Source organism: Typha latifolia, chromosome 9 (assembly GCF_019914945.1).
Source record: "Typha latifolia isolate L0001 chromosome 9, TyphaL0001v2, whole genome shotgun sequence".
Taxonomy (NCBI): domain Eukaryota; kingdom Viridiplantae; phylum Streptophyta; class Magnoliopsida; order Poales; family Typhaceae; genus Typha; species Typha latifolia.
The window spans coordinates 2454282-2478359 of record NC_133094.1 but is presented as its reverse complement, the minus strand read 5'-3'; the positions used below and the strand labels follow the sequence as shown (position 1 = coordinate 2478359).

Below are 24078 nucleotides of genomic sequence, written 5' to 3'. Positions count from 1 at the left end.
AGAAGGATATTAAAATACATTTAGATCCTTTAGGAGTGAATTGGATCTGAAATGGAAGTTTGCATTTAAGACCCTATCTTTTAACCTATTTATAGTTAATACTTTATATTTTCAGTAATTGTAAATCTATTTGTGAACAGTGAAAGTACAAGGTGTAAATCACAAACAGATAAATAGTGAACTAGTGAAGTTATGAAAATGATAAACAAAATAGAGGGATAGGAGTATAAAAAGATGAAAGAAGGTTGTTAATCAAGAAAACTATAGACGGCGGGGTGTTATCTGCAAATGTCCCTTGGATAGAAAATAGTGCTAATTATACAAAAGTACTCCTTCTTAGAGATATTCTCTAAAACGAGAATAAAAACGACTTATCCGAAGGACGGATTAGAATTTGAAGGTAGAATCCACGAATTGGGATTTTACGCGCAGCGAAAGATATCAGCGTGCAGAAATAGAACGTTCTCCATGGGCCATGGCAATTAGCATTTTGAAAATTTTTAATCCATCAAAGAGCAATGCAACCTTAAAATCACCTGGTCGGTGACCGCAATCACTCAAACAGCACCAACATTCCACCTTTCCCACTCCGTTGCCTCGCCCATGGAATCCTCCTCCGCCGCCGCACCACGGCGGCCCCCGCGGCGGCGCGCCGCCGCAAAGACGACCAGCTACGACGAGTCGCTCCTCGACGCCGTCCTCTCCGACCACCTCGGCCTCGGGCCCAACTCCTCTCGTCGCCGGAAGAACGCGACTCCCGAGGCGCGGCAGAAGGAGACTGATACCGAGGCGATGATCGCCCTGTCCCTCGGCTTCCCCATCGACGCCCTACTCCCCGCCGAGTCCTCTGCCGCTGCCTCCGCCGGCGTCGCCGTCTCCTCCGCGGCCGAGCGCAACGATTATCTCGTCGTCCGCAACCACATCCTAGCCCGGTGGCGCGCTAACGTGCGCTGTTGGCTCAGCAAAGCCCAGATCTTGGAGACCATCAGCAGCAATTACGACCGGCTCATCTCCGCGGCGTACGATTTCCTCTCCCAAGAAGGTCACATCAACTTCGGGGTCTCCCCTTTCTTCAAATCCCACCTCCCCGAGGAACATGACAAGGGCAGCGTGGTAATTATCGGCGCCGGCCTCGCGGGTCTCGCCGCCGCAAGGCAGCTTCTTGCCTTCGGCTTCAAAGTTCTCGTTTTGGAAGGCCGGGACCGCCCTGGCGGGAGAGTATACACCTCCAAGTTGGATAAAGGTGGTACCTTCGCCGCCGTTGACCTCGGCGGTAGCGTCATCACCGGCGTTCATGCCAACCCACTCGGGGTCTTGACGCGGCAGCTCGGCATTCCTCTCCACAAGGTCAGAGACAGGTGCCCTCTTTTCCACCCGGACGGGAGAATTGTGGATGGAAGATTGGACCTTGATGTAGATTTGGTCTTCAACAAATTACTCGACTTGGCCACACAACTGAGGAAGGTGCTTCAGGAATTTGCCGAAGGCATTTCACTGGGCTCGGCTATAGAGAAGCTTCGGAGGTTGTACAATGTCGCAAGGACAGGCGAAGAGAGGGAGCTTCTTGATTGGCATCTCGCAAATTTGGAGTATGCCAATGCCGGCTGCCTCTCAGATCTTTCGCTGGTGCATTGGGATCAGGATGATCCGTATGAGATGGGTGGCGATCACTGCTTTCTAGCAGGAGGCAATTGGAGATTGATCAATGCACTGTGCGATGGTGTACCAATATTGTACCGGAAGACAGTTACGAGGATTGAGCATGGAGATGAGTGTGTGCAAGTGATGGTCGCTGGTGGACAGGTGTTTCAGGCTGATATGGTGCTCTGCACTGTGCCACTTGGGGTTCTGAAGAGTGGGAATATCAAGTTTGATCCCGAAATGCCGATACGAAAGCTGGAAGCCATTGGGAGATTAGGTTTCGGGTTGCTGAACAAAGTAGCCATGGTTTTTCCTTATGTCTTCTGGGGGGAGGAGCTAGATACATTTGGCTGTCTTAGGAATGAACGGCGAAAACGAGGAGAATTCTTTCTGTTTTACAGTTATCACACTGTCTCAGGAGGTCCTGTACTTATTGCCTTGGTGGCAGGAGAAGCTGCTGTAACTTTTGAGAAGACTGATCCAGTAGTTTCACTTCATGGTGTCCTCAGCATTCTTAGAGGTAATCATACCATAAGATGCTATCTCACTGATTTGTGGTCATCATTTTGTAACGCAATGTTGCTTGCCATTGTCACTGATCATATATTAGCACATTCCCTGCAAAGTACTTAAAACTAATCCAGTCTATGTTTGCAGGAAAGTTTGGATCATATATTATGTTTTCTTAGGGATCTACCACAAGCATACTTCAATTTTCTTGATCTTGTGGTTGTTAGATTTATCTCAAGTCATTGATGGTTCTACGGCTTTGCAGGTATCTTCAGTCCAAAAGGTGTTCATGTGCCTGATCCCATTCAAACGATTTGTACAAGATGGGGTAGTGATCCCCTGTGCCATGGTTCCTACTCCCATGTCAGAGTTGGGTCATCTGGTGGTGACTATGATATCCTTGCTGAGAGTGTTGGAGAACGAGTCTTTTTTGCTGGGGAAGCGACTAGTAGACAATATCCAGCTACAATGCATGGAGCTTTCTTGAGTGGATTAAGAGAGGCTGCATCAATTCTGCGTGCTTCGGAGAGTAGAGCTAAGAGAAGATCTGATCCTAAGAAGTGCTTGCAAAAGAACTTGAAATTGTGCAATGACATTCTGATAGATTTATTTAAACAACCTGATTTAGAATTTGGGAACTTCTCATTTGTCTTTTCTTCTCACACAACAGAAGACCAAAAGGCAATGGGTATCATGAGAGTTTCCTTCAGGAAGTCCACGAGCAAAGTTTATAGTAAGGGCAGCTCAGATAAAGAGTGGGATGAACGTATGCAAATATCAGATCCAGGGTTCCAAGATTTCCATCTATATGCTATTTTATCTCGAGAGCAAGCAGACCAAATACAACTAGTGAGTGGAGATGATAAGACTAAATTAGCACTGGTATGCAAAAAATTGAGTCTGAAACTAATGGGATGTGATAATACATGCGCTTTATATAGTTCCTTGATTACTAGCATTTCTGGTGCACGGAGAAGCTGCAATAGGCACAGTCGGCTGATGCATTACAAACTGTGCTTATAACAAGTTACATCCTTGTACAATAGTCCATTTTTTGCCTCCACCTAACAACTCGAAGCATGCTCATATAGACAAGCATGCTAATCCTTACAATTCATAAACTGGGTAAGAGGCCATTGTGGTTTTGTGCCACTTCAGATTGGCATGTAATGTAAATTAGTCTGATTTCATTCTTTTGAATTGGCAAGAGCAACATTTCTGTTTCTTTGCATACATATTAGATGGAATCTTCTCCTTGTCTAAATATTCTCTAACAATTGATACGCCATGTTTTAGTGTTAAAGTTTCTAGTGCACATGAAAGCAATTCTTCTCCGATTATGTTATGTTGAGGAAAATCCCTGTTATTGAATGCACATTTTACTATAGCCAACTAGTTGTGTATACTTGTGTGTTCTAATGAAGATACTTAGATCTTTTCCTATAAAACCATGCATTAATTGTGTTTATCTTTGTTATTAACTGTCATACCTTTCCGAGTATCTTGTGGTTACTGCTTCATTGCATACCCTCAACGAAGCTTTCTGAATTACAATGTCACTATTAATCTTGGAGATCATATAACGTTTAATTATTTCAAATTTGTAGGTTATATTATGCAGATACCAGAGAGCCTTGTGGAAAATATGTTTAGACAACAGTCTATATTAGACTATGGCTGCCAGGTCAAACCAAGAATTGTCTGAGAACTTGATTGAATTATCATGGAAGGGAAATGGAGAACTTAACTGATGTTATCTATCCATATGAAGAATGATATTATGAAGTAACCAATTCAGATGATTACTGCATTGTGAATTCTCATGCCAATTCTTATTGGCAATCTGAAAGCTTCTAAAACAGATGCCAATTAATTTAAGCAAGAACAGGGCATGATATTGCTACTCGATGGAGTAAAGATTCTTTTTTTTCTTTTTTGAGAAGAGATGGAGCAAAGATAGTTATGAGAGAAGATTTTGCTTAGCTTAATACTGAATGGGAATTTGGGAAGAGAGGAGCTTTGGAAAATTGAAGAATATGAGACACTGACGTACTTATTGATTGATCACATGAAACATGTTGATTATTGGACGTCTTAAAATGTTCAGAGTGAGGACGATAAAGATGATCCATAATTGGACAAGTTGTATAATTTAAGTTGAAAAGTAATCAAAGGTATCATCTAATACTGAATAAGGAAACTAGGCATACGAAAAGTGGAAGAAATCTCGACATGCTCTTGAACATGCAGAGAAAATTGTGATACCTAATTTCATTTGAGCTATATTTAATAGCGAAGAAATGGGAAACCTACTCTGAAGTGTTTAATAAAAGTGAGATGCTATGCAAAATCTCTAAATTAGGAAGTTTTAGACCAAAACACAACTCTAAGCCCTCTTCACTTGTGGAATAGGAATATATTTATTCTAGAATAAGCCTCATTATTATGGTATAATAACTAAACAATATTTTATCTTTTTCTAATATATTAATGAATAATCTCATTTTATTCCATACAACTTTCTAAAAATTGTGCAAGATTACTATTTTACCATTTTAGGTGACAATGTATAATTACTAGTCATATCTGCTACAGTTGCTATCTCTTATCTCTCCTTTCCAAAAGTAGCTCCACATGTCTGCAAAGTGAGGGGTATTACCCCGCACACCCGAGTGCGAGATTATAACCCTGCACAGTGCGGGGTTATAACTCTGTGTACCTGTGTAGTGAGGGTATTAGCCCGCATACTTGAGTGCGGGAAATTTTTGAAATATTATTTCTCACCGGCTTAAGAGTATTTTTATCATTTGGTTTAAAACATCACTGATTTCTAATATTTTCATATCAACTTTACGTTACATCAAATATAATTATTACTCCTTATATTAGTACTAAACTAAATATTAGAATAACTTATACTATTAACTCTTTTTTTCTAGAATTAAAAATTAGAATAATTATGCATATTCCATTCTTATTCCATAAGTGAACACGACTTAAATTTGGTAAGTATGGACCCAACGAAGGAAAGCCAACTAAAGAAGCTTCACCTTTTCAAGCTGGGGTTTATGTGGGACCAAGGTAGTCTTGAAGTAGTCGGGAGTTAAGAGTGCAACCATGAAGAATCTAGGGGACGTGAATATCTAAGAGACAATGCTAGACGACCTTTTAAGCATGTCGAGGGTTTCCCAAAGCACCCTGACTTCGACTAGGGTGGCAGCATCCAACCTCCTAGGCTACCTCAAATAGCGACGTCTACAAAAAAACCAAGGGTTCTGAAGAGGAGCTAAAAGCCACGGGGAACCGAGATTGGAGGGAAAGATCCTTGATTCAATGTATGATGATACATTCAGGATGCACCCACTCTCGATTCTTAGGGTTGGAGGAGCTAATGGCAAAAGAAAAGGCTACCTTAAAGATCTTTTTTTAGAGAGGAGAACATCTCCTCATAGGGTATTTAAAGGGAAGAGCCTTATGTAATATGGCCACAAGATAACCTCCCTCCAAAGAGAAGCTGACCTAAGTCTTAGGAGCCTTTACCACCACTTGTTGAGAATGGACATGTTGGACCTCCTCATATTCTACACGCCAAGGCCATCAGCCTCCTAAAAAAGCAAACTTTCCCTAGTTGACCCTACAATGGAAGCCTAAGATTTACCCCTCACCCTTTCAAACGACATGCCTAAGGGAGTCAATTCTTTTGATGATCGAGTTCAGAGCTCAGAAGATTGAGAGAAAATAGTTGGGAGAGCAAAGAGAACAATCTTAACTAGGGTGATCCTGCCGCTAATAGATAGGGTCCTAACCTTCCAAGTGGAGAGCTGCTTTTCACATTTATCTACTATGGGACTGACCTCAATAGGAGGCCCAAGTAGCGAAGAGGGGACATGCCTCCCTTGCAGCTAAAGAGATTACCCACGATCGAGCATCATCACCTAATCAAGGGACAACCAATAGGATATATTAAGGTTAATGTACTAGTCGAACACCATCTCAAACAAGGATGTGATGATTTTGAGGTTAGTGATGAAGGTTCGCCCATCTTCAATAGAAGGTGTAATCAACAAATTGGATCGTGGAAGTGATTGTCTCTGGATAGGAGTCGAGACTATGGATGAGGCCATCGTCTTGAGTGCGGAAGGGTCTTGTGAGGAGATATGCGACAAAAATGAAGAGAAGGTTGATTCTCAATCGACCTCAATAGGGGAAAGGTTAGGAGTTCGAAAGTGGTTCCTGAAATGAGAGAAAAAGATTCTCTATATAGAGAGTTGGTTAGAGCATAACCATTCTCTGAGGAGAAAGGGGGAGACAAAGTTTTTCTCTATCCTTGTCTCAGCAAAGGCATGGAAAGATTTAGTGTTGACGTTTCCCTCTTCAGTCAGAGCTACCTGGAATATTAGTGCTAGAAGACCTCTTGAGCTAGGGTACCCACAAGCTCACCTTTAATGAGAGATTTAAGATTGGACTCAGCAGGAGAGAGGCCTCTATTTCTCCAAGGCATTCACAGAGACCCCTTCATAATGGAGGCCTTCCTTGAGGAGCACCTCGAGGAGATCTTATGTTGCAAGAACTTCAGCTTGATAACGACGGAAATCCGAATATGTGCAAGTCAACCCTTTCACAAGTATTTTCATGAAAAATCATCTCCACTTCCTTAAGGAATTTTATTCCTTTTTATCTTTTATAGAATATACTTGAAAAGCGTTCAACTTGCAAATTTGTTATATGCCAAAAAAGACGAGGTTTTCCATAATAAGATTAAATTGTAGGTGTTGATATGAAAAAAATATATTATATTTATAAGAATAATGTATTAGCATTGTTTGTATTAAGTTCCTAGTATCAGTATCGACCATTAGAGAAAATGATACATATTGACAATATTAATTGTTTCGGCTGTTGTATCATTGTTTCGACTACTGTATCAACTATTTTCAATTTTAAACTATTTTTTAACTATTAAATTAAAAAATAAAATATAAAACATAAAAAATCTTAGAAGTTGAGGAAAATAAAGATATGAATAAATTGCTCACATAAGATAATAAAAACATGATACAAAAAATGAAAGTACTAAGAATAATATCGAATTCTAGATGCATTTAGTAAGTACATGTGTCTATTGCTATCATTACCTTTGCAATAGAGATGGTAGAAAGCCTCTTGCAGCTGAGGCTAATTATCGCCTATGCAAAGAGGTGAGCTTAGGGGTGTTAAAGAAAAAAAAAAGTAACAAAAAGGAAAGAAAAGAGAAGATAGGAAGGAAATATAAAATTTATCATTCAAGACATTAAGAGATATAAGTAATGTGTCAAGTTGTACTCAAGTTAGATGTGTGTTCCACATATAATCTGCATAAAAGAACAAAAATATTTAAAATTTGGTGTTTATGACTGATATTAAACTGATATGACCGATATTGGGCCGAAACTAAAGAAAAACTAGTTGTGGCCCCAGTTTCGGGTCGGTAGGGCTGATATCGATACATATCGATATCAGCCGATACTCTAAACCATGGTCAGTATATATCTAGTACTTTGAGAGGCTGTGTTTTATATTTTAATGGATATAAGTCTGAATGATATTCTATAACTTATAGTGAATTTTATGACACTTTTCACATGCTCTAAGTGATATATGTGTTTGAAGAACGTAGCATAATTATTATGTTTTCTTACATTATAGTGTATATATAAAATTCTGTTTTCTTTGTTTTGCTTGGGAAGAGATTTTTAAATCAAGGGTTTAGAACATTGATATAAAAAGATATATCTGATGTTGAAGTAGACAAGTCGTGTGCTGTAAAAGACAGAATGAGAAATGATAATAAAAGGAGGAAGTTAGTGTGGTTTTCACAAAAGATAAGTTATGGGAGAATCCAGTGAGATGGTTTAGCATGTCCAGCAGAGGCAACAAAGTGTTCGAATATGAAGGAATGATTTCATTTTAGTAGGTCTCTTGAGAGGATTGAGGAGTAAAAAATTTTGTGAGAGGAATTACAAGAAAAGAAGCTTGAATTGATGAAATCCTCGCACTAAATATAAGATGGATGGAGGTAAAAAAGAGACCAATACAGCTGATCTTGGATAGTTGGGACTAATGGCTTAGTTTTGTTGCTATTACTGGATCATAGTAGGAATTTTCAGATTTCCTCTTCCTCACTCGCATATTTTCTACTTTCGCTCTTCTTTATCTTCAATTTAGATAGCCTACATTGGAACTACAGGTTTCCTCTTCATTACTTTTTCGAAAGTTCTTCAACTGAAGTACATTCAGACCCAAATCTGAAGTAATCCGGAATTGAATACTTTTTTTTTTAACAGATGTATATATTTGATATGAAGACGCTAGAAGAATGGAATGTTGTAAAGCAGGGAAAAACTACATGCAAATATGCCAATTGACGATATTTCATATCAGGAGGAGGTTGAATTATTATATGATGGATTTGCTGACTATTTTGCTTTGCAAAATTCTCGCTGCAAATTCATGCAGTGGTACAAGAAGATTGTCAACTTCTTGTGGAATTTTTAAATAGGAGGAATTAATTAGCAAGGTCATTCAACACTTCTGCATCAACGGGTTCTAAGAATTTTTCAGCATATTGTTGATCGATAATAGATTCAAGATGACGAATTAGAATTGGATCAGGTGTTGTAAATTTATCGACTTAGTCATTTATCAATGGAAGAATGTAATTAAGGGTGACTTTAATAAACATATAGGATGCAATGGTATATGAAGAAGTACCAAACTGAGCAAGTGTCCTGTTTGTTTAAATCATGCTGTTTTTCTGCTGAAAAAGACTTTTCTTCTCTGCATGAAAGGATATTTTTTTCAAATTTTGACTTAGTTGATTCCTGTCAATTGTATAAGAATCCTTGATGGCATTAGATCTAAATAATTTGCTACCTCTACACAATAGGGGATATATCACTGACCTAATAAAATCTCCAATTCTCCATAATGTGATCCTAGATTTGCCTGTCCTAAAATTTATTTTACATTATACCCAAGAGTTAGGTTCATGTAAGAATAATTTGTTACTATTGGAAGCAACATCACTTGTTTCAAAGGAGAAGTACACTCGACTTCCCTCACTAGTTTGCAGATGTGAACAAAATTCTAGTATTATGACTTATTATGAGAATGCTGCAAATATGATCAACACAATAATAGAAATCCCAGAAAACAAGCCTAATGCAAGCAAACACACCAATATAAGTTCCCTATTTCTGCTGGATGTTCATATTATTATTCTACTACTGAACCATAGTAAAAGACAAACAAAACACACAAGATTCTCCTAAGTTCCTAGAATTCATTTATCTCGGAATAACCAAATTGAAGCCAGGGATTGATGTTCTCTCATAAGGGCCTCGGATTAAAAGGCTTAGTCGTCTTCATTATTGTCCATGTAGTCATTGCAGGTCTGGCAGCCGCAGTCCGAGAAGCGACACATCTTGCATCCAAAGCAGACACATTGGGTGCACCCTTTGCACAATGGGGCACGAGAACATCCCCTTAAGCGCTTGCGACTCTCCCTCTCTTCTTCATCGTCGCAGGTAATGCTGTTAGATAAGAAGAAGAACATGCATCAGCACACAGAAGAGAAAAGGAAAAGGAAAAGGAAATAAAGAGCAAGTGTAATATGCTAGATAGTAAATGAATTAAAACCAAAGTGCAGAGAGTGAAGGAAATCTTGACAAATTTAAAACTTGTGGATCAACATCAGATTGCACATATTTGCCAAGTTATTCTAGTCAGATGAAAATAGCAGTCCAAACATAAGCTGCTCAAATAGGGACAGTGGGCTCTTGATATTATCTCTGATTATGCTAAAGGAATATAATAAACCTCAATTCGATGGATAGGTGGAATTTCTTCACGACCATTGAGAAAAATTCAGGGACTTCCTAAAATGTATAATTTTTTTCTCTCAAACCATACATCTTTCTATTTCAAAATGTTTTTTCCTAGACTTATTCACTCTTTTCCAACTCCTTTCTGAAACTTCATATAAGACACTCATCAGCAAGTAAAAGACAATAGTCAAATCTTTTAGGATTGACAGTATGCTAGCAAACTTCTTATAGTATACTCATTAGAACACTTGAATTTGAATGGTAACCAAACAGTACAATGATGATAACTGCAGACTGAAACAAGTAAAAAACTTACTTGTAAAATGGCATATCAGAGCATTTCCAATTGAGAACAGCCTGCGCATCATGATAGGCACGGCACTCATCTTCACTCCTCAGCCGAAATCGGCGCTGCCTGTTGCACATTGTGCATCGAACGAACTCATCCCGGTGCAGCCTCTGCGCGGCGCTGCCGGTTTTCGTTGCTCGATCATAGTACTTAAGCAGGGCAGTTTTCAACAATGGAACCTTCTTTCCATTCACCATGACCCAAATGTTGTACTTCCACCTCCTTGCAGTCTCCCTCCTAGAATGCTTCTCGAAAGCAGATGGAGTCATCTTGCCTGATCATTGTGATCACAACATATCAATTGACATAAGTAATATGGATTGCAAAGAAATGAAGAAAGGAATCAGACTAACCTTCCTTGCACTCAGGAATGCACTCGCAGGTGACCTCAAGCTCACCATTGGCGAAAACTTTGAGCTTTCCGACAGCATCCCCAAACCGGCGGCTCGTGCAACCGCATGTCACCTCGATGAAATCGTCTCCTCTCTTCAACCCACTCATGTTCTTCAAGTCCTCGTCCTTGAACGAAATCTTGGAGCCGCTTCCCGAACTGTTGGCCATCCTCTTCTTCTCTGTGAGAAGACTCGCAGAGAACAACAGCAACCCATCAAAGAAATCTCATCAAAATCCCTGTTTTTTGTGTGGATAAACCGCAAAGAGAACGCAAAATACGAATTGGGTATCCCCCGGATTAGATTGGGGAACTTTCTAGCAAGAAAAAGAAGGCGAGGGGTCACACGAACTCCCATGCCGAGCTCGTCGAGACCAAGAAATCTCATCAAAATCTCCCTTTTTAATGGATAAAATGCGAAGAGGGTGCAAGAAACGAATTGGGTCTTGCCCCATATAAGTTTGGAAAGCTTTCTAAAATGGGATTCGGGCGAAAATCCAACAAGGAAAAGAAGGCGAACGGTCACAGAAAAGCCCATGCCGAGCACGTCGAGACCACCAAAGGCGCCACATTTGGAGACCGAGATGGAGGAGAACTCGATCGAAACGGAAAGCGCAACGCCCCATCTGGATCCCCTGACACCAAAAGCACAATTCCACATAGAGACAAATGGAATTTTCTCTCTCATTTTCCTCCAAACCCTTCTCTCTCTGCCGTTTCCTGCGCAAAGGAGACAAGCCTCTCTCCTCTTGCACAAACGGTAGAAGCCGGGAAAATTTTGAGGCAATTTTGCATATGAAACCCTATCATTTCACTATTTATAAAATGAATCCCTGAACTTTTCATAAACTGAGCAGAAAATAAAAAATAGCGAAATTTACATCTACAAAACTCAAATACCGAAAATATTCTCAGTGTAAGACTTGCAAACCGTGGAAGTATATGGATCAAAACCACAGACTTGCTCAAGTGCAGGGTGTCAGATGTAAATTTTCCTTATTTAAAAAAGTTACCAAAGTTTGCTATGAATCACAATATATATGCATTTTTTTAAGAGCTCCTTCTAGTCTTAAGGATTGAGCATGCATGCAAAGAATTTACTATACTCTTTTAAAGGCATCATAGCTTCATGTTGAATAATCTTTCTACCTTCATATACTCCACTTGCTAGGTTTTGATACCTAACATTCATTCTTGATATAACCCTTGAACACATGCATATGAAGGATGAATCCTTTATATCGAAAGAAAGGTGTTTGAGAAGAACTCAAAAAATGAAAAACTGCTAAAAGATTATTGAGAATACTTACAGAGATACAGACCTGAAAGTGTGAAAACGATGATGTGAAGAAGAACTTCCTTGCGAGGCAATGAGATATTAGGGTTAGAGGCTTGTGTGCCTATTTATGCTTGCTGAAGAACAGAACCACTTTCAGTGAACTTTGTCACTAATTAAAGAAAATGGTTAAATGCCACATAATTCATGCAGAAGCCACTAAAAAGGTTAGTGACACTTGTACATTTTCCGTTGTAAAAATTCACGTTGTTCATCCTAGTTCTCACTGGAATTAGTTTAATTTTGTCGTTTTCATTACGACTAAATCTCAGTGCATTTATGACGATATCTTCACCGGCGATATAACCTAGGAGATTAATCATTTATACTCTTGCTGAAAAGGAGAAGGCTAATAAGTGCAAATGGATTATGTAATTGTATAGCAAGGTTTTCTTCTTCGCAATGTTGTTGCTACTTCAGAAGAGGAATATATGAAGTTATTAGAGTTCAGCATCCATATAACAAGCATAACAGAGCACTAACATAGATATTTCTCTTGAATAGCTCAATTATAACCTAAATTTTAGAAGATCTATGAGTCCCAAAGTTACTTTGTATATATTTCAGACATATATGTAGGTTTTCTAATATGCAAGAGCTAACCACATTGAGATGAGTCTATCTGAATCTCTGATAGATAAGATCAGACTCTTTTGAATTAGAGGGAGAATTTTTGTAAATTTGATTGGTCATCTCGTTCTCACAGAAGATAAAATTGAATTGAATTAAGGAAAATTACAGATGGAAATCAAATCATTACCATGAAAACAACTCAAAAATTACTGCATGCAAATGTATATTCCTAGAAGTACCTTCTATTGGCTAAACTGACAAATATTTGAGATAATGAGATTTGACTTGGGCTAAGCCCAATGGGCCGAGCCAATTCAACATCTCGAGTCCAACAAAGGGCAATTTGGTAAATTTGCATGTTCATCTTTGTCCTCTCAAAAAAAAAAAGAATTAGATTAATGAAAATTGCACATAGAAATCAAATAATTACCAATGAAACAACTCAAAAATTAATTACACATGCAAATGTAATCCCTAGAAGAACCTTTTATTAACTAATAAGTTTTTTCTCACGCATACTTGTCGCTATTTCTCTAAAATACTATAGTTGTCACTGAAATCTCTTCGACTCTTTCAAAATTTGCTATTATAATTAGTTTTTAACATAGTATTCGTAGAAGATGTTAAAGTTAATAAACACACGTAAACAAATAAAATACCCCTCTTTCATAAATTTTAAAGTATAAAATATTTATTAATAATTTTTATCTTGCATAAAAAAACCCCAAATAATGATTAATTTAGCTAATGAAATTTCCAGATTGGACTTGGGCTAAGCCCAATGGGCCGAGCCAATGCATCCATCTCGAGTCTAATAAAATGGTTTCATTCCTCTCCTAACTATACCTAATTCCCGCCATCAACTAATCCGACACCAATGGCCTTATCCTTCTCCCACGCCGCCGCTGCCTTCTATCTTGCGCCGCCGCGGCGCCAACCGACGCCGTCGTGGCTCACTCTGAGAGTCAGGGGATTACAATGCGCCGCATCCGCTTATCCTGCGAACCCTTTTGTTCCCGAGGTGAAGCATAAACCCTGACCTTATCTATATTCTATTCCTGTGTTCTTGGATAAGATGCCAATTTAGCCTTCCTGGACACCGATTAGGTGGCGAAGGCGGTGGAGACGTTATACTCGGAGTTCAGAGAGGTAGATAACTTGGTGGCGCACAACTCCGCTAGGGTTCTTAAGGCTTTCAAGAATGCCCACGTTGGATCTCATGTAAGCCCACATCTTTAATTCTTTCTGTTATGTATTTATTGATGACAAGTAGTTATAAGCCAATTCCTTTGCATAAGATGGAAACTTTATGGCATTTGTGTTTGTATTTGCTCGTCAACCACATTGTTTGGAAACCTTGTGGGCATTGATTCTGTATGGACACAGATTGTTTGGCTTGCAAGAGGTACTTTAAGTTGGATGAATTGAGGTACACAGGATTTGTGCATCATGTATGTAGTTATGTACATAAGTTAGTGAAGGCAATCTTGTTCTCTGGTTGGTCTCTCTAGTGTTTGATGGAGTTTGCATGAGACTTGCAATAGAAAATTTTTAGAACACAGGAGAGAGCCCGCAATGTTTGATTCTTCACTGGAGTTGGCACTATATGTTCGAATCATAATCTACTATTTTAGAACGCACGAGAGAGCCCGCTATGTTTGATTTCTTTTGTTGTTTTCCAAATAGGCATTAACAAAGTACTAACCGTTATAGTCATGCAGCACTAAGATTTTTCCACACTTTCTTATGAACCATACTAGGTAAAGCTATACATGGAGGTAGTATACTTGGGGCGGCCTTTATTAGCCAAATGAATATTTGAAGCTTTGTATTGACAGAAACAACTTCCATATGAATCATACTTTTTGAATACTGCATCTCCTTAAAGGAAATGTTCGTGGCCTTGAAGAAATATAAAGGGCTTAGCTTAACTTAAAAGGAGCTTCATTTCTTCTTGTTTTTGGCTTTTGTTACCTCTATCTCAGTAACAGGCCACATATAATTTCACCCTTATTTTTCGTATTGCAAGACAGTATAATTTTAACAACATGCCTCCATCAGCACTTTGGTGGATCTACTGGCTATGGTCATGATGACGGTGGAGGGCGCGAAGCACTGGATAGTGTTTTTGCTGAAATTGTTGGGGCAGAATCAGCAATAGTTCGCTCACAGGTTCTCAACTTGCTCTTTTTTCATTGACCGCACGTAGCTATATTAATGTATACCACATACTAAAATAGATTTTTTGTGGCAGTTTTTTTCTGGTACACATGCCATCACATGTGCTTTATTTGCTTTTTTGAGGCCAGGAGATGAGGTAGATGTTTTTCTGACTTTGCTTTCTTTGAACTATAGACATTTCTTGAAGCTGATTTTTCTCTCAATTTTATTCTGAGTCAATTTGTCTTAAGAGATATTGGAGACTGATTGTATTTATCAGCTTTTAGCAGTCGCTGGAGCTCCTTATGACACTTTAGAGGAAGTAATCGGAATTAGAGACTCTTCTAACATTGGATCTCTGAAAAACTTTGGAGTGGCATATCGAGAAGTTCCGGTAGATACAATTTTCTGAAAGGTTTGTGTAATGCTCACGGTGCACTGCTGAAATGTTCTTACTTCTTAATATGGCACAATTTTCAGCTTGCAGCAGATGGTGGACTTGACTGGGATGCTCTTGCCTATTCTGTGAGGCCAGAAACAAGATGTGCCCTCATACAGAGGTCCTGCGGCTATTCGTGGCGAAGAAGTTTAAGCATAAAAGAAATCCAAAGAGCTATTTGTGTTATCAAGGCAACTACTCTCAGATTTATTATATGCTTCATTGCGAAGTCCTTGGTCATTTTACCTGTAATTTCTTTTTATCATTGATCACTAAATTTGTATGGTTCTCACAGGAGCAAAATGCAAATTGCATGGTCATGGTTGATAATTGTTATGGGGAATTTGTCGAAGCATCTGAGCCTCCAATGGTGGTATGTGACAGAAATACCTATCCTTAAAACAACACATCACATTGATTTTATTAATGCTTTTCAGGGTGCTGATTTGATTGCTGGCAGTCTGATTAAGAATCCAGGTGGAACAATTGCACCATGCGGTGGCTATGTTGCTGGGAAGAAAGAATGGGTTGAGAAAGCAGCAGCTCGGCTTTCTGCACCTGGTTTGGGAGTAGATTGTGGATCGACCCCCGGTGATGTTATGCGAACACTTTTTCAGGGCTTGTTCCTTTCACCCCAAATGGTTGGAGAAGCAATAAAGGTGTCAAGACAGCCTTCCTTTCTCTCTCTTTCTTGGCACTTGTGAAGTAATCTTCAGCTATCCACTCTCAGGGAGGTTTGCTCATTGCAGAAGTGATGGCAACCAAGGGATATAAAGTTCAACCACTTCCACTAGCTCCTCGCCATGATACAGTCCAGGTTTAATTTAACCTTTCAACAGAAGTGCACAAGTAGATATGTATGTTTCAAAACATGTAGGCAAGCATGTTAGCCAATGTACTTAAATGGTCATTTAGTCATTTTTTAATATGCAAATTAGCAGTCTATATCAAAATATGCTGATCATTCTCTGTACATCACTTATGAATGATCATGGCATCAGGGTTAGACTAGATGCACACTTGTAGGTTTGGATATCAAAGGTTCATACTTTTCTCTGTCAAAGACAAACGTATTGGAGCTATTTCTTGCGATCTTCAAATTTGTGTCTCTAGGATTCAACAGTTCCTGCTATCTGACTATGCATAAAGACTCTAAAATAAGTTTTTCCAAGTATGAAAAATCGTATGATCCTGAGATACTTCTTTCAGGCGGTACAGCTAGGAAACAGGGAGCGTCTCATTGCTTTCTGTGAAGCTGTGCAAAGAAGTTGCCCAATAGGATCTTTCATCAAACCAGTTGCTGGTCATACTGCTGGTTATGCATCAGAGGTAATCTTTACTGTTATGCGCATAATTTGTTTTTCTTTTTATTTGTTGGGTTTGTTTGCTTAGTCATGATGTCAATATATGAGCTGGTAATTCTACTATGCCAAAGGACGACACATGTTCCTAAAACATGCTAAAATGGAGTTTTAAAGTATCATATTTGGTACTTAGATGTTATGAACCAAATATGTTACTGAGATTTGAATGATACGCAATTCAAATTCTCCTTCGACATAGAGGAATTACGAACTCATATATTGACTTCATGACCTACTTATGTGTAGGTTCTACTCTTCAATATTGACTTGACCTAGTTGAAGCCTTATTTGTTGTCTGGAGCTTAAATTTTCTTTGTTTATCTGTGTGAACACTTTTCCTTCAGTTGATATCCATTCCTATCCTACTTCTTGGCTTAACACACTTCACTTGGCCTAAGCTCACTGCTTTCCGCCCCTGACCATTCTCGCGAAGTCTAATCCTTTTTAATGATGGATCCCTTTGAGCTAGTATTTCGGTCATGGAACTACTGGTCCTATGTTGTAATAGTATTGCTTGTGGATAATATAATATCTTTCATGTAATTGTGTAATATTATTACCTCATTGTAAATATTAAATTCCATGATTGTTGGACTTGTTTCTATTCATGCATCAGTTTCTAATTGAAGAGAACTGCAGATTTCTCTAGAACTAAAGCTATTTAAATTCATAAAATGTCCCTCAGGAGATTATGTCATTCTAGATGTTGCCTATCTTGGTTGTTGTGCAGTATTAAAAAAGGAAGATGTTAAAACTATAATCACTCAATTAAAGGCATTTGATATACAATGAATCAGGTAATATTTGCTGATGGAACATTTATAGATGGAAGCACAAGCGAGCTGTCATGTGATGGTCCATTTAGAGAGCCATATGCAGTCTTCTGTCAGGTTTGTTAATAAACTTAATGCCTTTTGTTTTGAGTTTTGCTATTCACTCAGCATGAGAAAGCTAAGATCCAAATAGAAGAAAGAGTCTTGCAATCCGTGTCTGGAATCAATCTGACTATAATTGCATGATTAACATCTAAAGCTGGAATTACTTGCCATTCAGGAATGCGTTGCCCTATGAGTTTTTCTCTTCTATTTTTTTTTTTTTTTTTCTAGATACTGATTTGTCTTGCACCACACTGACACAGGGAGGAACACACTGGACCCAGTGGGCACTTGTTCTGGGTGAAGTTGTGAAAGTCATATAAAATGCTCTTTTAAAGGGATGGCCTTCTTCTATGAGCTGTGTTTTTTCAGTGGACTTATATTATCTTTTGACTGCCCTTAGTATCGTCAGATCAAGACTGCTGCATTCTTCTATTGTAGATTGGAGGTAAAGTTGAAATGCATATAATTTTTTGTTGTGGCATACAATCGTTCTGAATATTTTTTATCAGGTCTTGTTATGCGACCACTTTCATGGATCCTTATTATTTGAATACCAGCTTCACCGAGTGGTCTCTCTAAACCACATGGTTGAGGTTGTGCTCGAACAACGAGTGAGCATTTAATACAACACCACTGCTTTTCATGTCAATTGGTAGAAAAAAATTTCAGGACTCGGCTAGTCTTTTGAGGCTGAGCCAACGTTGAGCATTTCTCTTAGCAACACCAAGAGGTGACCATTGCATCAAGATTTAATTTTTCTGTTTTTCCTTTTTCTGCAGTATGATCTAGAATGTGACAAGATCGTTGATGAACTAGCAGCCGACATCTAGTGAGACAGATTGAGATAGATGAAGTTAAAAGGCGTGTGTTGACTGACTATAAAGCGATGGGCTGAGGCATTGCTTCTTTTGAAGCAATAAATCAAAAGACTACTACCAATGATCCATGTTGACTTTATCAACCTTGAGGTGATATTTAGATGTGAGTGTACTCATTTATCTGGATAGGTGCTTGACATCCAAACGAGCAGCTAAAGCGCAGCTGCGCGATAAAATTTGCTGGTTTAATTAGTTATGTCATTTGTGTGTCTTGTTTTTGAACTTTAGACTGAGATAGAACTATGATAACAGTTCGAGTGAACCATTTGAGATCTAGTCGAGCTGGCTCTGTCGCTTATATTTAGTTTCCTTGCTAGAATTATAGAACTGTCATTTATTGTTTGTTATGCATGGTGGGTACTTGAGCTTCGTGAGAAGCACATTTACTATCATTCTATGTGTAAAATTGGATTATGATGAGTTGTCTATTCTTCTTAGAAGATTTAACTTGGTATCTACTGATCTTGACTTTATTGATGCCCACTTAAGAAGGAAAACCTTGCTTATGAGCAAGTCAATGGAGCCATCACTTCAAGATAAATATTCTCTTAGAAAAACATATTGATGCCCCCACTTGGTTTGGTTTGCATCTTGACATGGGATCTCATTGTATGTGATCAAAAAGGTTGAATTTTATTTGTTTTATTTATTTATTTATTTTACTTTTCTTATTTTATTTTATTTTAAATTGAATTTTATTTGTTACTAGCGAATAAAGAACTTTAAGAGAATGGAAATTTATGGAATCAGTTAATTAATTCTAATATCTTTCTATTAAATTTCACACCCTACATTATGTGTTTAGTTCAAATTATATTGTACCTTTTTCGGCTTTGTATATAATTATCACTAAAATTATTGTGCTATTTTACAGATGGTGTTCTGTTGGTAAATCTAATTAATCATGAGTACAACACAATTTAGATCCAAAAAAGATTATTTTGTCCTTAAATAAAGTATTAAAAATAAATTAAAAGTTATCTAATATTATATTCAATACTATAGTACAACAAAATATATCTTATTTTATATGAGACAAAAATTGTTGATATACTCTAATAAGCTTAAAAAAGGAGGGTATTATACTTATTTATATATGCTTATTAACTTTAATAATAATTTGTTAAAAAATAACTATAATAGTAATCCTGAAAGAAAGAGGCAAAAGATTTTAGTATCAATTCTGATATCTTGAATAATAGAGTGACAATTACGATATTTTGAAAAGCTTTAGTGGCAATTATATATTAAAATCTCTACTTTTTACCATTTTTCATTAGACAATACAAAACACCCTAATTAAATTTTTTATTTATTTGAAGATCTAATAATATATATAAGAACGGTTGACCGTATTTTGGTATTTTATTAATAAATGCAAGGGTTTAATTAAAAATAGTGCCAATAAACCTATAATTCTTTAAATGTAGGGTGTGAAATGGAAAAAAAAAAAAGGAGATTAGCTTGCTTGGCTATATAACTTTGGTTGATGCGCACTATGTGCGCAAAGGTCGCTGCCTAACAGCACGGCAGTCTATTAATCAATCCATCCACGCCTTGAGATCGTGCATAGATTTTAAGCTACATACTTTATTAAAAGCTAAGTCAAAGGGACACCATCTCAAGTTTAATAAAGAAAGAACCACACTATTAAGAACAATAAGATATTAATCCTTCTTCACTAATCTCCTTCTCCCCTCACATGGCATCCCACCTTTCCTATTGGCAAATTTATCTACAATTAAAGGGCGTGCCATCATTTCTCCAATCTTCTAACTCAGGCTTAATGCCTGTTGACTTTCTCTTTCTTTCTTTCTCTGAAGCAATCAGGAAGGCTACTTTCTCCTTTTCTTGGTAGGCATGCAAGAGAGTCATAGACGACTGTAAGCCAGATTGATTACAAGAAGATTGAAGAGCAGAAGACAGAAGAAGAGAAGTAGATAGCAATGGAGTTCAAATCCAAATCAAGGAGCAATGCAGTGGCTGCAAACAATAGCAGGAAAAGGTACTATGGTCTTCTGCTTCTGCTCGCTGTCGGTGCTGCGCTGCTCGCCGTCGTCGTACTGCACAAGATGAGGGAGAGGAGAGTCATCAGTCTGCTGCTGAAAGAGAGAGACCAACAAATTCTTTCTCTCCAATTCCTTTTGGAGGTAAACCAAACATGAAACTTTCATGCCTACTCTTAGTTTAGTCTTCTGTTCTTATGAAACCATTCCATGAAGCAATGCAACTCTGACCATGAATTTCTGTAGAGATGAAGATTTCAGTATTCAATGACTCAAACTTCAACTAGGAGAAAGAGAATTTTGATTTGAAGTAGGATTTTCCTGTGTTCTACAATGATCTCATAAAAGGAATTATTAGTTAGTTATCACATTTTGCAACTTAAGAATTCGTTGTTAAAAATCAATGCACTTTGATCTATGTAAATACACAAAAGTCTGTAGGCATTGTGTTGCAATAGAATAAATAAATATATATCAAAGACAAGTTTGACTTGCCAACTTATCTAGATCTAAACACCCTTATATATTATAAAAGTGCAGATTGCTTACTATAATTAAACTACGAATAGCATTCAAAGTTGTCAAAGCTTGTGTTATCAAGCTGCCATGGTTACAATTATTGTCTTAGGACAGTAAGAAACTGAATCAACTTTTACTTTTCTCTTCTTTTTTTTGTACCAATGAGGCAATGACATAGATTTCCTAAGCAACTTATCGAAAGAAAGACGTAAATAGACCTCAAATATGTTCACGAAAACTATTTTATAATTATAGAACAGGAAAGCTAAATAGTTTGATACTAAACTAAAACATTGAATTGCATAAATTTCAGCAAAAGTGTCACCTGAAGAACTTGTGTTCATGTTATAAGACATCCTGATAGCATTACAAATCAGATAATATGTTCCAGGTAATAAGTAAAGCGATAAGAAGTTTCTTGTCCTCAATGTGAACTATGATAAAGATTGCTAAACTTGTCCAAAGTATTCATGATCAGAAAGATGTCTCCTCTTTTGACTAACATTCAACATGATACTGAATCTTCAATGATATGAAATTCAACCTTATCAAATTGTTGTTGAAGCATACGAACTTAATTATTAATAGATATACTTTCTCGTCGAAGTGATATATCGATATGATCTGTTAAAATCTGTAAGTATCTTTTCCATGGTTCAACTGATTCAAATATATCATGCACCATAAGCATCTCAAGCTAGATTTGCAGACCTATTTTTTATGCTGCAGATTTAAACAGTATAAATGTAATGACATAGCTTCAATGACTAAAGATGCTATATAATGGTAAAGATGAAGAAATCCTGACACCTAATTTTAGAACAATATCCAATTATGCAAAAAAAATAAAAAGATGTGGTAAAACTATTGCCTGACAGTTTACTTATTGAAGATCTAAATTAGCAGTCACGGTTTCTTTATCGTTATGCCATGGATAACAGATTAATAGTACAATTATGACTGTTACAGAGAGAAAGAGGGATAAAAAGCTTCTGCTTGTCTATCCCTTAGTGCTCATTTTTTATTTTCATTTCCTACTTGTAGTTGAACTGTCTCTTTTATTATACCTATAATTGACTTGAGTTCCAGTAATGTTACTGATCCTTAGTCTGACAACAGAGAGAAAAAGCAAACTCTAAGGACATGAAAAGGAAATTGGAAGACATGAGAGCCAAATCAACCCTCCTGAAATCTCAAAGAATGGAGCTCGACGAGAAGCTCACGAATTCAGAATCTACAGCAGCATATCTTAAAAGCAAACAGAAAGAATTGGAAGCAGTTCTTGAGGATAAAGAAAACCAGATAAAACAACTAGAAGAAAACGCAGGAGAGCACAACACTGATCAAATAACACATCTGACAGGACTCCTGGAACAAAAAGAAGCAGAGATTGAAGAATTGAAGCAGCATCTCCCAAAAGAAGAGCCACATGTTGCCAATGCAATTTCCCGGGATGAGCCACCGGAGGAAACTTCAAAAGAAGAACCACATGTTGCCAATGCAAATGGATCAGATAATAATCAACCTGAAGACCTTTCCGGGGAAGGAACATGGGTGAAGCTCAACACCAACTTGGAAGAAGGAACCGAAGTTTCTGGTCAGGAGAACGAAAAGTCTTTCGATGATGCAAAAGTGGGACTAATGGAAGTAAAAGAACAGATGGAGGAACCCAAAGACGAGGAGATCACTGAAAGCAATGAAGACAGAAAATTATCAGAGAGCGAAAATGGGACAGACAACTACATTGAGAAAACAGAAACTAAAGATGAGGATTCGAAAAAACCCGTGAATCCTGCAGATGAACAAGGCCATGTAATTAAATCTAGACATGGTAAAAGAACTAAAAACAAACACAGGAAACATAAAATGGTCAATGGAGAGGAGGTATTGGAGAAGCAAAATAATGGAGGTGAACAGCAGATAATAGCGCCTGTGTCTACGGATAATGGCGTAACTGAATCAAATAACAAGGAAATAAAGGTCATAGAAGCTTCCACAATAATGGCTAAAGAAGAGACTAAAGAAGAGACCACTCTTCCTACTGATGAAAGTAAACATGGATCAGAAGAGAACCAAGAGGAACTACTTTCCAGATCCAGGAACGAAGGTGATGGTGTGATACAAGACATGGTCATCAAAGAAACAGAGAATGATACAGCATCCGACCCAGAAAAAGCCGACGCTTAAAGCATCAACAACGACCAACGAAGTAAGATTTCTGCAATCAACACAGAGATAGATCATAGCACCAACTTTACTAGTAGTAGTACCAAAAACATGGAGAAGCATGAAGAAGAATTTGAAAGGAACGACAATGTACTGAATTCTAACAATATCGAAATAGTACTACAAAATCATGAGGATTTTGACGAAGGCATGATTTATTTCTATCCGAGAGTTCGAATTCTCATCAAAGACAATAGACTACAATTTCTATTCGATGTAATAAAGAAAATTTATTAGCAACTCAAAAACATCTAATGACATCAAAGCATGAACTTGATGAAAAAAGGATAAAAAACATTAGGATTTAGGAAAAGTAAATTTACAGAAAGGCAACTATCAAATACACAATCTAAGAAAGACGTCTTCATAAGATTAGTTATTCGTTTGACATGGAAGATTAACATCAATTATGTCGATGTAATGCTATCCAAAATTGTGGATATCAAAGAAAGTCATAGCGTCTTAGATCAAGGGAAGGATAAAAATCCTTTTTTCTTACAAAATGGCCTCGGCACTGTTTCATTGAAACGTAGAAAACACAATCTCCATCAACTGACAGAGATTTGCAAACAAATAACTACTACAGCAAATTATCATCATCCACAGCACACTGACCCAAAACGCAAAAAACATCCAGACATCCAGCTACCATCAAGGTTTATCCCAATACAACATGACTACACAACCAAAACCTCGGCAGATATTTCTATTTTGTCAAAATACTTATACTTCTGGTGTTCTGATTTAAGAGCCAACAAAGTTGCATAAATTGAAAATTTTAAATTAAGAAGCACAAAAAGAAAAAAAGATATGCTCTGTAGGCAAATATCTTCTCTATTCTGTAAATATCACTAGTGAACTAAGGAGCAACAAAGTAGATCCATTTCCTTGATTTCTAGTGGCCTACTATGATCAAGAAAGTGAATTCTCTATTCTAAATCAC

At 37.6% G+C, this 24078-nt stretch overlaps 4 protein-coding genes across 7 annotated transcripts; 3 read left to right on the top strand and 1 right to left on the bottom strand.

The window, feature by feature from the left end:
- Positions 1-388: 388 nt before the first annotated feature.
- LOC140794945 (lysine-specific histone demethylase 1 homolog 2) lies at positions 389-4259 on the top strand. Of its 2 annotated transcripts, XM_073147240.1 has the most exons (3): positions 389-2161; positions 2417-3033; positions 3759-4259. In XM_073147240.1, the coding sequence occupies exons 1-3, from the start codon at positions 604-606 to the stop codon at positions 3819-3821; spliced, it is 2238 nt and encodes a 745-aa protein (XP_073003341.1). In that variant the 5' UTR covers positions 389-603; the 3' UTR covers positions 3822-4259. The 2 variants fall into 2 exon arrangements, with proteins under 2 accessions (XP_073003341.1, XP_073003340.1); XM_073147239.1 differs by lacking the exon at positions 3759-4259 and having other exon boundaries at positions 2417-3366.
- A 5276-nt stretch (positions 4260-9535) lies between these two features.
- Positions 9536-10926, bottom strand: LOC140795523 (protein ULTRAPETALA 2-like). Its single transcript, XM_073148149.1, has 3 exons — positions 10719-10926; positions 10333-10639; positions 9536-9722 (listed from the first exon to the last, which is right to left on the bottom strand). The coding sequence occupies exons 1-3, from the start codon at positions 10924-10926 to the stop codon at positions 9545-9547; spliced, it is 693 nt and encodes a 230-aa protein (XP_073004250.1). The 3' UTR covers positions 9536-9544.
- Positions 10927-13507: 2581 nt separating this feature from the next.
- Positions 13508-18831, top strand: LOC140794694 (uncharacterized). 3 transcript variants are annotated; one of them, XM_073146827.1, is made up of 14 exons: positions 13527-13686; positions 13773-13886; positions 14727-14837; positions 14920-14982; positions 15106-15219; positions 15306-15455; positions 15560-15637; positions 15702-15923; positions 15995-16081; positions 16474-16593; positions 17454-17518; positions 17767-17951; positions 18016-18117; positions 18286-18831. In XM_073146827.1, exons 1-12 carry the CDS (start codon positions 13543-13545, stop codon positions 17813-17815), a joined length of 1317 nt encoding a protein of 438 aa, XP_073002928.1. In that variant the 5' UTR covers positions 13527-13542; the 3' UTR covers positions 17816-17951; positions 18016-18117; positions 18286-18831. The 3 variants fall into 3 exon arrangements, with proteins under 3 accessions (XP_073002927.1, XP_073002928.1, XP_073002929.1); XM_073146826.1 differs by lacking the exon at positions 18016-18117 and having other exon boundaries at positions 13508-13686; positions 17426-17518; XM_073146828.1 differs by lacking the exon at positions 18016-18117 and having other exon boundaries at positions 13547-13686; positions 14699-14837; positions 17426-17518.
- A 1433-nt stretch (positions 18832-20264) lies between these two features.
- Positions 20265-23286, top strand: LOC140794698 (uncharacterized). The gene is made up of 2 exons (XM_073146832.1): positions 20265-20534; positions 22029-23286. The coding sequence occupies exons 1-2, from the start codon at positions 20331-20333 to the stop codon at positions 23094-23096; spliced, it is 1272 nt and encodes a 423-aa protein (XP_073002933.1). The 5' UTR covers positions 20265-20330; the 3' UTR covers positions 23097-23286.
- The last annotated feature ends 792 nt before the right edge of the window (positions 23287-24078 follow it).

Bases quoted from the DNA above. Each gene is read 5' to 3' on its own strand.
- LOC140794694 (XM_073146826.1), top strand. From the start codon at position 13,543: ATGGCCTTATCCTTCTCCCACGCCGCCGCTGCCTTCTATCTTGCGCCG. The intron at 15,220-15,305 runs GTAGATACAATT...CACAATTTTCAG, and splicing joins TGGCATATCGAGAAGTTCCG to CTTGCAGCAGATGGTGGACT. The intron at 15,924-15,994 runs GTGTCAAGACAG...ATCCACTCTCAG, and splicing joins TGGTTGGAGAAGCAATAAAG to GGAGGTTTGCTCATTGCAGA.
- LOC140794698 (XM_073146832.1), top strand. From the start codon at position 20,331: ATGGAGTTCAAATCCAAATCAAGGAGCAATGCAGTGGCTGCAAACAAT. The intron at 20,535-22,028 runs GTAAACCAAACA...GTCTGACAACAG, and splicing joins CTCTCCAATTCCTTTTGGAG to AGAGAAAAAGCAAACTCTAA.
- LOC140794945 (XM_073147239.1), top strand. From the start codon at position 604: ATGGAATCCTCCTCCGCCGCCGCACCACGGCGGCCCCCGCGGCGGCGC. The intron at 2,162-2,416 runs GTAATCATACCA...ACGGCTTTGCAG, and splicing joins TGTCCTCAGCATTCTTAGAG to GTATCTTCAGTCCAAAAGGT.
- LOC140795523 (XM_073148149.1), bottom strand. From the start codon at position 10,926: ATGGCCAACAGTTCGGGAAGCGGCTCCAAGATTTCGTTCAAGGACGAG. The intron at 10,640-10,718 runs GTTAGTCTGATT...CACAATGATCAG, and splicing joins CATTCCTGAGTGCAAGGAAG to GCAAGATGACTCCATCTGCT. The intron at 9,723-10,332 runs GTAAGTTTTTTA...CTTATCTAACAG, and splicing joins TCTGATATGCCATTTTACAA to CATTACCTGCGACGATGAAG.